At 45.2% G+C, this 12,750-nt stretch overlaps 2 protein-coding genes across 11 annotated transcripts in view; one reads left to right on the top strand and one right to left on the bottom strand.

Annotated features, from left to right (window-relative positions):
* The first annotated feature begins 25 nt into the window (after nt 1–25).
* On the top strand, nt 26–2,561 carry si:dkey-52l18.4. The gene is made up of 5 exons (XM_034549040.1): nt 26–431; nt 984–1,310; nt 1,412–1,639; nt 1,759–1,787; nt 1,905–2,561. The coding sequence occupies exons 1-5, from the start codon at nt 380–382 to the stop codon at nt 2,001–2,003; spliced, it is 735 nt and encodes a 244-aa protein (XP_034404931.1). The 5' UTR covers nt 26–379; the 3' UTR covers nt 2,004–2,561.
* A 37-nt stretch (nt 2,562–2,598) lies between these two features.
* Nucleotides 2,599–12,750, bottom strand: part of LOC117741087 (rap1 GTPase-activating protein 2-like) — a 71,235-nt gene continuing 61,083 nt past the window's right edge. For 7 of the 10 annotated variants that reach the window (XM_034547797.1, XM_034547795.1, XM_034547799.1 and 4 more), the window contains 15 exons: nt 12,306–12,359; nt 11,619–11,702; nt 11,429–11,529; nt 10,832–10,961; nt 10,497–10,652; nt 10,195–10,266; nt 9,522–9,608; nt 9,238–9,378; nt 7,202–7,351; nt 6,877–7,022; nt 6,665–6,763; nt 6,422–6,542; nt 5,169–5,271; nt 4,947–5,020; nt 2,599–4,678 (listed from right to left, as the gene is read on the bottom strand). In XM_034547797.1, the coding sequence (XP_034403688.1) occupies nt 4,670–4,678; nt 4,947–5,020; nt 5,169–5,271; nt 6,422–6,542; nt 6,665–6,763; nt 6,877–7,022; nt 7,202–7,351; nt 9,238–9,378; nt 9,522–9,608; nt 10,195–10,266; nt 10,497–10,652; nt 10,832–10,961; nt 11,429–11,529; nt 11,619–11,702; nt 12,306–12,359 (1,527 nt within the window). In that variant the 3' untranslated portion in view covers nt 2,599–4,669. The remainder of the gene's footprint in view (nt 4,679–4,946; nt 5,021–5,168; nt 5,272–6,421; nt 6,543–6,664; nt 6,764–6,876; nt 7,023–7,201; nt 7,352–9,237; nt 9,379–9,521; nt 9,609–10,194; nt 10,267–10,496; nt 10,653–10,831; nt 10,962–11,428; nt 11,530–11,618; nt 11,703–12,305; nt 12,360–12,750) is intronic. The other 3 variants (XM_034547798.1, XM_034547800.1, XM_034547796.1) reach the window with 2 other exon arrangements.

Here is a 12,750-nt window from a genome sequence, read left to right as displayed (position 1 = left end):
TTACAAAAGAAGTGAGTTAGTTTTGATACTGCTCAGTGTTTCTCTTTCTATATTGCTGCGCCTTGTGGCCCCTTTCCTGAAGGAAACGTTATATTCCCATTCATGAGGTCATTGATTTCCTGTATTTTAGTATGAGCCTTGTCAGATGTGTGTGTGTGTGTGTGGAGGGGGGTTTATTAGTGGTTCACTTCCTTCCTTTACCTCCATCTGGACAAAAGCAGCAGCAGCAGCATAAATCGAGAGTAGGAAGAAAGTGAGAGAAAGTGCGAGCCATGCACATCATCGTGACAGAGTCTTGCACACAAGCCACGACTTAATCTGTGCAGAGGAAGTAAAACCGACTTGAGATGAACGCTGACCGACACGGTTACAGTCAGACATGTGTTACCGTCTCCTCAGGGCAATCTGCTGTCTCTGCCTTCTTCACACCGGTAAGTGAGAAGTTCTAGTTCCTACAAATCTGAAGTCTAATTCAAGTTCTTATTATCGGCCTCATATATATTGTGTTACCATTTGAAGAACTTCTCCTTTATGGCCTTTAAAATTCAACTCTGTTGCAGTGGCTTTAGTGAAGGTAACTGAAAGTATAGCTATAACTTATTGTTGATTATTTGATAAGTCCATTTTTGGACAGGCTCACTACAATTCACATATCATCTTCTCAGCTAATACAAGCTGAGATATAGACATACTTTGTATGTGAAATGTTTCACAATGTAGCCACACTATGTCGATAGCCACTCAAATGTGACATTAAAACCTTGTTTTAAGTCAAAAAATTATTTTTAGTGCGTGTGGAAGAGTCTGATTCTGAAGTCAGAAAACAACCCCAAATGTTTAGATGCATTGTCTGTCGATCAAGTTGTCAGTTGCACTAAATGACGCAATCTCTTGTGTGCATTTTCATCGAAATACTGCATATCAAAGCAGTAACAAGTGTGTTGTTGCACCATGCTGAGGCAGACCGACTTCCCCTTCTTCAGGTCTCCGGGCTGAAGAATGCACCCAGGGGGTTCTGGCAGAGCGTGAGACGCTCCATGTACCAGCAGGACGCAGTCTGTCTCTGTCCTGCGTGGTGCAGCACTGTGGAGACGCCTGGACGGGAAACTGGATGCGGAGAAATTCAACAGAGGAAAAGTCAATTGCGGGGCACCGTCTGACCAATGTGACGCTCTCAGCCAATCAAACTCAACTCACTTTAAATTTCCTGAGTGTCAGCAAATTAGACGAAGGCCCCTACGGCTGCAGAGTTAAATGGGCTCAAGGTGACACTGATCAGGGACATTTGAAGTATGTGAACGTCACTGCAGGTAGGGACAATTGTGTGTATTATCACTATCATTCATATAAACAGGGGGACACGCGCAGGTGTGTTCTTCAAACAGATTGTGTTCTTTTTCTCCGTCTCCAGCCGTCTCTTCTCAGAGGAGTGCACTGCACAGGGTCTTGGTCTGTGCCGGTGCTTCCCTTTGCGTTCCCATCATTCTGGTAATGGCTCGTTGCCTGAGTTCAGAGGTCAAGCCCCAGCCATTTCCCAGGACACTGTCCACGTACTCAGCTGTCTGCAGACCACAGCCGGCTCCACAGCCCCCGCCTCGATGCCCCATACCTCAGAAACGTACCACTCCCTCTCACAAAGGTGTATTGTATATTCATACTTATTATCTTTTAACATTGATTTAAAAAAAAGTTATTGTAGCGTTGTTAAAACTGCTCTATTCACTGTAGTCCTTTTTTTTTTTTTTTTGCATGTCACAGCCGTCCCCAAGTCCGTACAGAAGACGGAGGTGGGTGGACGTCCTGTTTCAAGACAGGATGCCCTTTGCAGTGCCCTCAAAAGTGTTTGTTTCCCCTGACTAGCCTTGAATATGTCTGCAGTCATATACCTTTTCACAATGTTACAGGTGGTGTATGCTGATATTTCCCAGGATGCACTGGGACAACAGGGAGCCACCAGACCGCCTGAGCAGTCCATTGTGTACTCATCCCTAAGATTTTCCTGACTGCGATCGAAGCAGACGAGAAAATTGTCTGCTGGGGATTATTTCTGCGTGCTTGATCCTCGACGCCTTCGGGAGACCGTTCGACGTGGACTTTTGGAATCGTGGGAGCTCTTTTCCTGCATTCTCAATGAACGTGTCACCATCAGGTCGTCCTTGAACCTGCGCATTGTGGAAAAGAATTTAAAAAGGGGGACAAAATAATCCGGCAGAGTCATTTTTCGTCTCTGGGGGACTGTTTGAAGTGCCAAAGAAAAGCGCTCATGTGCAGGCAGCACGATAGACGGCAAGTGGCGCAGATAATGAGGAGATAATGCAGCATGCACGAACCAGCTGAAGCATCCAGAGGGAACAAGATTCCTCTCGATGGCACAATTTCACTCACAGAAACACTGTTGTGTTTCTTTTGAAAATGTAACTGCAGACAAGCAGTCAGTGCCGTCTGGCCAATTAAAAGTTTTTTAAAATTGTTTTATTATTATTATTTCGGAACAAACTTTGTCTATAATGTCCATCCGTACGTTCATGTGCATAACACTAAATAAAGCGTGAACCCCTGTATTGTGCTTGACGTGTTAAAAATGAGATACCACATAAATCACACAAAATACAACGTTTTTATTTTTAGAATAAATTCTCAATGGCACGTTACATAACCAAATATACATATACATGTTTAGACATCTTTTTAAATTAATATATATTCCTTTAATCTTTTTTTTATTTTTATTTTTTAACCGTATTAATTAGCATACTCTGCAGTTACATTTCTTTTACATGACATCGACGCAAAAGAAGTCATCATTTTTTAATAAATTAAGCATATTAACAGAAGAAAGACTGCAGGGCATTTAGGGAGACGCCGTACCTGCTACGAACTAAATGACACCTGGACTTCCGGCGTTCGTGTGATTTTAGATCACTAAGAAGGTGACCCCCCCCCCCCCCTCTGGGATTCGAGTGTCACGTCGACAGAACTTCACACACTGTCAAGCCGTCCAGGAATGCTTCTCTTAAGAGCACGTGGACGTTCTTCCAAAAAAAAAAAAGACCGAGCAGCTTGGCTGCCGGGTCACACATGGAAACACAGCTGCATGTCTGCAAGCTCTTTATTTCTTCTTCTTCTTCTTCTTGATTCGCACACTCCCACTATGCCCTGCTCACTGTCGCTTGTGCAGCTGCAGGCTAACGTTACGGTATAGTTGAGGACAAGAGGAGACCTTTAGTCATGTTGTGCTTGTAAGCAGCTGGCTTCGCGATTGACTTCTAAGAGACTTTGTAATAACAACTAACAAAGCGTCAAAAAAAAGAAAGAAAAAAAAGTTCACATTCAAAGTGTTTTTTTTTGCCAAAGTGTGGTTCACAAGGTTTGTTTAACCTATAGCATCTTTTTTTTTTTTTTTCAAGTCTTCTTCATCAGCTCGCACGGTGGGGGAACTGACAAACCCCAGGGAGATAAAGGTCCACCGAACATAGACAGATACACCGAGCTAGCAAGCTTCAATGGGACGGAGAAATGTCAGTGCAACGTCTATTTTCAGCAAATGACGGCGTTGATCGGCTACCCACAGCTGTGCTGCAACCAGATCCACGAGATTCCTGTCCTCTCACACAGTGAGGGAGACAGATAAAGAGAGAGAGAGAGAGCACATCAGGGGTGAACAGGGCTTTTGATAGATTGTAAGGCGCAGCTTTGGCTAAAATAAGCTTATGGCAAAATGTGTTGGCAGTGTCTCCTACTGTGGCCCCTGTGAGCTCATTTCCACTAACCAAGCGCTGGACTTCAGGGATATGAAGTTACCCTCCCAGGTACAGAAATGCTGCCATCGGCATCGACTACGTTTCAGCAATGTAGTGTGTATAGTGCAGTAGACACAATGCGGCAGCTAGCGAGGTTACAACAGCATCTCGGAAATCAAAAGGCGTTCCCCTAGAAAAGCGTCTTTTTTTTCCCATATGCAAAATAAACAAGCTCGGCGCCCACGGCGGAGAGTTGAGACTCCCCACTGCTGTCGCCTCCGGAAACCATGCTACTGTGAGTCTAAACACGATGTCGCTGTGCACGCGTGTTTGTTTTCTGCGTCCGCGTCGTCATTTCAGGACAAAAGAGGAACCGTTGCCAGACGTACCATTCAAGGAGGGAGAAAGGTGGACACACCCTGATGCCTGACAATTCTTATAGACGTCGACTAGATAAACAGCAACAGTTCGGCCATCGTCTCGTGGTACCATTCTTCTAGATCGACCATCAAACAAGAATGCTTGAGGAGGAAAAAAAAAAGCTGGAGGCGGAGTCTGGCTCGGCCGACACTCACCAGTATTACAGCCATGCTAGGACGCTCGTGTGATGTGGACAATTAACAACCGAGATGCAGCAACTCGTAACATTGGCGAAGCGTTAGTCTAAGGTTGGTTAAAAGGAAAGCCAACATGGCCGCTGCTTCTCCTCACTATACACTCACAGTATTGTCAGTTAGTTTATAGTGTGTTGTGCAGTTGGTCATCCGATCAGATCCCTCCTTGGCGTGGAGTGCTTCTACGCAGATTTCGTGGTTGTTGTTGTTGTTGTTGTTGTTGTGATATTTTTCTCTTTTTTTTTTGTTGCAGCTGCGTCAACCCCCCCGCGCGGTCCCTTTGTTGTGCCAGTCGGATGTTTCCATTCCTCAAAGCTACTCGGACTGAAAGAGAGTAAAAGTGAACACAGAGGACCAGTTAGAGGAGACGGCACGCGTCCTTCAATCTGGGCGTATTACGCAACACCAGCTCGACTGTTTCAGTGGCATTACGACAGCGAGGGTACCAAACACACAGAAGGGGGCTTTTTCTTATGGCTTTCAGCCTGCTGCTCTCAATTCTGTTAGTTTCTTTGTTTTTTTTGTATGTGAAACAATAATCAGCACTATTCTTTAAATATATGCTGCCCCAGACGGGCATTGCGACACTTACAGTTGTGGATGAGTGGCTCATTTTGTCAAAGCGGAACTTCAAGCTTGACCTCGGGGACGTCTTACTTTTCACATCTGCAGAAATGTGGAAGAAGGGCACGGAGGAGAGACAGGAAGGAAAAAAACACTCATTAGAGAATCTGTCACCTCCAGGATGCCGCTCTTTAAACACCCGTTGGCAGCGGGTTGCGATGTGTGCAGGTGTGTAAAATAGCAGGTTTACCTGTCGGACTGCGGCACATGATGACAGGGGTACCTGATCCCTGGTTGTCGACGCTGAGGGAAGGACTAAAGGCGGACGAGCATGTAATGGAGGGATGGCTGGCCTGGGGGACGGAGAGCACAAAGACATTTAACGTGGAGGAAGAGATGGAGGAGGAAGGAGACGGAGGAGGCTTGGAAAGAGGTTGAAGCCCTGAATGTTTAGCAGGAAATACAACTGGAAATAATGCTTTGCAGGGAAGAGCCATAAGATCATTCACAGGAACCCTTTTGTGAAGCTACAGCCACTAGCCGGTTAGCTTAGCTTAGCATAGAGACAAACAAAGTCCCCACCGGACCTCTAAATCAGTTCTCAACCTTTTTAACTTATTTTAAGGCCCGGCCGATGTGTCTGACATGTATTTGATTTTCTTTCTTTATTTATGCAAGTAAAGTAAATTAAAAATTCCCTTCCATTGCGTATCTCTGCAGCCCACTAGGTGGTGTTCTGAGGCCCACCACTGAGCACTGGCTGACTGGTTGAGGTCAAGGTCACGAATAAACGTGTTTGTTCAAGATTTCAAGCGTAAAAGTGAAAAGTTGCCTGTTTTTACAGGGAGGGGGGTGGGCGGTGAGGTATGGGCTGGACTATTTCTTGGCAGGAAGAAAAGGCTTCTTTGAGTCCTTTCCCAGAAATAGTCTGGCACATTACCCCCCCCCCGTAAAAAACCACAACTTGTTGCACTCGGGTATTCGTGCGGATCAAACAAACGAGGTAAAACGTATCGATTAGTGCGCTTTAGAGGTGCTTCTAGGAGAGAGCCAGGCGAGCTGTTTTAAGGAGAATAAATCTAATTTCCCCTCGATGATCACTGGTGCTCCGCTACAAAAGTCTCTATTTTCTCTGGCCCTGAATGATGACATTTTTAACAGCCCTCCGTGTGATTCCCATGCAGTTAAGAGGAGGAACAATTGGACGGCATTTCTCACGTTGAATAAAACAACACGGGCGAGCAGTGTGCTCTGATGCACAGAAAAGTGAGAGGAGCTGTAATCGTTATAATCAATGTGCTGAGTCCAACACTCTCTATTAGAGAGCGCTGGGTAATTACAGACTATTTCACCCATGAAAACCAACAACCGCTCGCTCTTTTTCGTACTGCCTTTCCACATCTGCTCCCTCCACTTTCCAAGCCAAACGCTCAATTTCCTCCCCTCTCTCTTGAAAAGACGAGCCCGCTGCGTTTCAAACCACCCGCGAGCGTCGACGCTCACCGTCTCCAGCTCTTCCAGAGCTTCTGTTTCTCCCGTGGTGCTGCTGAAGCTGCTGGTGCTGGATGACGAGCGCGAGATGTTCGGCCTGCCGCTGCCGCACTCTTTCAGCTTGATAAACGGCCTGTTGAGGAAAACAGAAGGGGGGCACGGGGGGGGTGTAGATAAGTTTGCCTTCTCGCCATCTCCCTCCACTGAATCTAGAGGAGGCTTAAGATGATCTCCTTAAGCAAACGTTAATCGTACCTCTCTTTGTTGGAGCAAATCTCAGGCGAGCTGGGATTGGATGATGTCTCTGACCTCACCTCTTGGGACAGCGGGCAGAACTCGGCAGGCTTTTGGTCGCTGCAGACAAAAAGGAAACACATTAATGACAACGCTCGACGAGTCGCTGGACTTCCTGCACCACGAGAACAGCAGCATCATGACGGCCGACAGTGAGTCCCAAAACACCAAACCTGCGAGTGTGTTTGTCCGACGGGGATTCTGTGCTGGAGTGGAGACGGGGGAAGAGGCCCGAGCGCCGCTTCACTGGGCTCTTCAGGGGAGACTTGGCCGACAACACGGGAGGCTGAAGGTCACAGATGATAGAATTAGGCTTCTCCTTATTACAAAAACAAAAACACTCTTTTACTCATTTAAATGAAATAACTTAAATGACATATTTCTCTAAAAAGGACAACACAGGTGTAGTTCTTAGTTTAATAAATCCTTGATTGATGACTCTTTTCATTCGGAGTGAGCGGCCATCTTTCCTTCGTCCCTTCATGCCCTCTTACTCACAGTGAAGGTGCTCTTTGTGCATTCGCTGGTGCTCTGCGGCAGTCCTCCTCCGCTCACGCTGGCCGGGACCCCACCTCCTACCCCGGGGCTCCGGTGACGGTGAGACCCCACCATGGTCTCCATGGAGTGGCTCCTGACACGCATGGCCCTCTGGAGGAGGTGGAGGTGCACAGAGGAAAGGGGAAGGAGGATGATATGTGAAGGAAAAACCAGTGAGTGAACGTGAAAGGGCAGAGAAGGAATATAAAATAAAAGTGCAGAACAAATGTGTGTTTTATCAGCTTAAATGCAGCGTTAATTTTAATGTGGCGTCATAGGTGTTATTGCACAATACAGCCACCAGGGGATGCAGTTCTCCAAGAATGAAGTCCCATAGGTTGGAGTTGATGAAGGAGCACATTTTGTACTAATCCTTATTATTCTTTTCTATGCATGGATATTTTTTTTGGAGTCCATGATAAATTACAGGCAGTACAATTTTAATAATTAAATACAGAGTTAAATACTATTTAGATTTTTTTTTTCTTTTACATTTGGCTATCTACGGCACATAAATTAATAAAAATCAAATTAATGAAGAGCTTATTTTCTTTGAAAGCATAAACACAAACAACAACATATGAAACAATGTTTATTAATTATGTGGCAATCCTCTGTTAAATGTACATTAATGCAGACGTGTAATACACAGTGGCTGCCAGGGCAGCAATGAGAACAGCGCCCCCTGGGACTGACTGCAGAAAGTGCAAAGTAGCTGTCCATAACGCCTGTGAAGAGTAGAGAACCACATTATCACATTAGTCACACATTCATAATGCACGCGTGCGCGCACGCACACACACACACACACACACACACACACACACACAATAAAATGGAAATACACATTTTATTGGTCATATTGACATCAATTAGCCTTTAAATGGGGACAAAAGAGTGTGAAGAGACAGTGATTGAGAGAAAACAGACAAAGTGTTTGCATTCATTTTCACACACACACACACACACACCCACACATGAATGCACATCAGGGGTGTAGGTTTCCGTTTGAAATGTTGCGGTCAAACACTCCCTTTACTGTATTCTGATTATTTCCTCTATACAAACTGAATTGATGAATTTTTGTCTTTCCAAACAAAAACATAAAAATATAATGGCAAATAATACAGTAAGGCTCTCGTGCATTTCCAGCTCGCTTTAAAATGTCCTCTTGCAAATCCGCTTTTCTCATTTAACACATGGATGCATGGTTTTCTCTTCTCGCTCCTCTTGTTACAGGAAGTAATCTGATTGTTAGCGCGACAACGTTTCACAAAGTCTCTGCACATTCACCCACATCTCACATATCTGGGAAGTTGCATCATTTGCGAAAAAATAATAATAATATTAATATAAATAATATTACGATACTAAAGTCGTAACTTACTTCAAGACAAATCTACCTGCTCTCATATAGTGTCTGGTTCAGACTATGACTCTGGGTGTGCGTGTGTGTGATTTACCATGTTATGGGGGACTCACTTTCCTTATGGGGCCAACATGCTCCTCCTCATAATGTACATCATGACAGACTTGCTTTCAGGTGAGTTTAGCTCAAGGTGAGGGTAAGGGTCAGGATTAGGCTGCTAGTGGTTTGGGTAAGTCTCCCGGAAATGAATGTAAGTCAATGTATTGTACCCCAAAGGTCATGAAAACACCACTTTGTGTGTGTGTGTGAAGATATTGGACATGTCCGTACAGTCCATATGCAAATCTATGCCTTCGGTGCTCATGCCGACATCCACACCCACACACACACATACACACACTTATGGCATATAAGGTCAAAATCTTCAAGCACAGAGGAAAAGCAGCCTTAACAAAGCTACTGATGGTTTAGCCCCTTAAGTCATCTTACACACACGTTGACATTTAGTTGACCTACAGCGAGAAAACCTCAGACTCCGGGGCTGTAATGATGGTGATTAAATAAATGTCACATGGCTGAGAAAACATCACATGCTGTCACGTATACTCGTGTCCAGGTTAATGTTCACCTTGAAGGACTCGAGCAGACCCCCGTGTCCCCCGTTCTCCAGCTTGTCCTCCTCCCCCGGCTGGCCCAGGCCCAGCGTTGCCTGGCTCTGTCGGTGCAGCTCGTCGTGGAGGTTGTCCAGCAGCGCAGCACGAGTTCGCCCCTTGAATCAATTCACACACACACACACACACACACAAAACTCATGTAGGAAACCATCGGGGTTGGTGATGATTATGGACGAAGCAGAGCTGCGACCGAAGGCGTGCTGTGGCATTTGAGTGTGGTGGCGCGGACGTGTGTCACCTCTAGTTTGGCGAATTTGTCGGATTTGTAGCAGGCGTTTTCAGCATTGATCAGCTTTGTCAGCAGGAAGTCCCGAAACTCAGGACCCTGGAGAGAGGGAGGGGTAGAGTTAGCTGATGAACCAGAAGGGTGGGCAACGATAGAGAATGGACACAGTTGCAGTCCACTGAGTCCAATCAGGAGGATCAACCTCACTTATTGAAATCCTCATCTGCCTCATCTGTTCGTGAATCTTCGACTGAGTCTTGAAGCCAGATTTGTCTCTAAAATGCAGTTTTTTTTCCTTTGTGACAACGATCTGCTGTTTGACTTGATTTAAATAAGACAATTCCAAATACTGAGCTGTGGTGGAAGAAGTACTCAGATCCATTACTTAAGTAAGAGTAGCCCAAAAAAGGGGAAGATTTCAGCATACAAAATCCTACCGAAGTAAAAGTTTTAGCATCTAAATTCATATTAAGTGTCAAAAGTAACAGTGCTGGTTCTGTAAAGCAGTGTCATAGTGCAGGTGTATTGGCGTCTTCAAATTTGTAATCACTTTCAAACAAACTTTTTGCCCTTTGCAAAATGATTGATAAGTGAAAATCCGAGACGTGAGATGTTTTGTTTTGGAAAAATCGAGGTTATTAAATCTATGACTTGAGTCTTATTACACTTCCCCTCTTTCTCTCACCTTCCTAAAGACAGCTGGGTTCGGGAGAGGGGGTCCAAAAGGAGGCACGTCCTCCCTCGCTGTAACAGACACCTGTTGACATAAACCAAATAATAGTAACCCGTTATTAACGCGTATTTCAGGAGGGCTCAGGTTTCGAACTGAGCCCTGAAAGCTTGAGAACACCCTTTCATCGCGTGGGAATGATTGATTAATTTGCGCACATGCAGGTATTCGTGTGAGCGGACACGCCTTGCAGCTTGTTTGAATTACTAATTTACAGCTAACACGCAATCGTTCGACCACGCAGGCCCGCCTCGTACCTTGTATGTCGTGTGCTCCGTACAGGGGTTCTCAACCTGCACCAGCAAGTAAGCGTGCAGGAAATTGGAGGCGATCATGTCTGGAACAAACGGAGTGGCCTCTTCCTGGAAGACCGCGGCCACAATGTCATTTCCTATGTGCCTTTTCCTCTGGAGCTAAAGAAGCACGGAAGGGGGAGAAATTCATATGGTTGTCAACTGATTTTAAAGTCCTCTATGACACAAAATCCACTGTATGCGCTTTACGTTTAACGTTGATATTTTTGAGGCCAAAGGATATTATTGCTTTGCAGTTGAATCCATTGAGTAACAATAATGACGTCAAAGTCTTGTACCTGCTGGACGTCTCCTTCAGTGAAGGGAAGCTTGGTTGACACATGAAACATAATCTCCCTCCGTCGGAATACAGTGTAGACGGATTCAGACCCGGTCTGTCCGTGGGACACGTCCAGCCCGCCGCGGAACCTGCCACATTATCAAAGCAAACGTGTCACTACTCTCCCCGTGAGGCCTCCGGCAATAAGATAGATAACATTTCTGTGCATTTTAAATGTCAGTTTCATCACAGAAATGATGTGCAGTTTGCTGTAACGTGTCCGCTACAATTCAAAAGCCTCCCCAACAGTAACATGTGTAACACAATATAATTTTTTTTTTAAAAAGCCTGCAAGACAATAAGGGAAGTATACTAAGCTCTGATTACACGTCCACGCGGCACTTTCTGCTGTCAGATCTGTTTCCATAAGCAGTTTACCCCGGTTGCCCGCTAAAAGGACGAATTGCTCCAAGGTTACAGCAACAAAAACCTGCTCCATTGCAGTTCACTATCATGGCATCGTTCTTTGTTGACATCTCAAGTCTCTACTTATTTAGATGTTACTAAAACCCAGTTTAAATGCACTTGACTCTTCGCATCATGTTCTACTTCTTACCCTTTAAAGTCCTGAAGTTCAATATTGTCGCCCAGGATGCCGACGAACTCCTTGAAAGCCGGCGTCTCCTCGTTGTTCCCAAACAACTCTTCCTCTGATGTCTGAGAAGACATGAATCAGTGGAGGAGATCTAATGGCGTGTGTGAGTTAGAAGTATGGAGTACACTGTGCAAGATCTATGACCTCTCACCTGTCCAAACTTCTGGTAGATGACTCCGAATTTGAAGGTGTTGTTCACCTCGTGTTCGTCGTAAGCCACCATCAACTGGGATCCCTGTGCGAACACAAAAACCACAATGTCCTACTTACTCACTTGTTACACGCTTTCTTCTCGCTGTGGTAGTTCGGAAAACATGTTTTCCCGTTCTCCAACATGTCTCCGGGGCGGGTTTATTGCTTGAGGCTGACACGCGACACACAGTCACGGCCTCTCAGCGAAGGCGCTGAACTCGCCGTTGCCTCTTGCAGACTGAGACACAGATGGTTTTATTTATTTATTTATTTTTCCTCTCCTGAGGCAGAGGCTGAAAGCATGCTCCATCACACTCCTCCCGTCTGGCTCACAGGAGGAGAAACAGATCCGTCATGTCCATTTTAGGAAGTTGCTGCTTTTGAATAATATACTTACTGAGCAGAGCAGATGTTAGGAGGGTTAAAATGTGATAAGTTGTGGGCTATTAGTTGGCCGGGGAGAGATGCTGTAGCATTAGCGCTTTCAATGGTGAAGTGCGCCCTTGTCGCTCCGCAGAAGCAGACAAGAGAAGGTAACTCATGTCACCTTGAATGAATAAATGTATAACAAGGCGAGAGGAGATGAGGTCAGACTGGTTGCAATGAGGCTGCGACGTGGGACACAAGGAACACAGGAACAACTCACCCGGGGGTAGAGGCCGGGGTTGAACTTCAGCCCCGTGGCATCGTCACACAGAAGCTGAGAGAAGAAAAAAGACAAATTTAATTATCAATTTTCATCTAACGAGACCAACTTAAACAAAAGTAGACCAATTGGGCGTAAACCAGTCCAATCTGGCAACACTGGATACAGAAGGGAATAGTTATTTTTTGAGTTATGCACAAGCTTAATTAGATGGTCAATTAAAATATGTATTTACATCTAAAAAATATTTGCTCGACATACATCCTGGGTTTGTCACTACAAAATGAGCCTCAAGCATGATAATAACTGTTGGGAGAGGAGAGCTTATGAAAGTTTGATCAAACTACTGTCACAATCTTCACAGCGGTGTGTTTTTAGGAGACAATTCTCTCCCAGCATCCGTATAATCAAACACGCATTATAGGACTAACTATTACCAAGGGAA

The sequence above is a fragment of the Cyclopterus lumpus genome, chromosome 13 (assembly GCF_009769545.1).
Source record: "Cyclopterus lumpus isolate fCycLum1 chromosome 13, fCycLum1.pri, whole genome shotgun sequence".
Lineage (NCBI taxonomy): Eukaryota > Metazoa > Chordata > Actinopteri > Perciformes > Cyclopteridae > Cyclopterus > Cyclopterus lumpus.
The sequence above is the reverse complement of the archived record's forward strand: the minus strand, read 5'-3'. Positions and strand labels throughout refer to the sequence as shown.

Bases quoted from the DNA above. Each gene is read 5' to 3' on its own strand.
- si:dkey-52l18.4 (XM_034549040.1), top strand. From the start codon at position 380: ATGTGTTACCGTCTCCTCAGGGCAATCTGCTGTCTCTGCCTTCTTCAC. The intron at 432-983 runs GTAAGTGAGAAG...CCCCTTCTTCAG, and splicing joins TCTCTGCCTTCTTCACACCG to GTCTCCGGGCTGAAGAATGC. The intron at 1,640-1,758 runs GTGTATTGTATA...TGCATGTCACAG, and splicing joins TACCACTCCCTCTCACAAAG to CCGTCCCCAAGTCCGTACAG.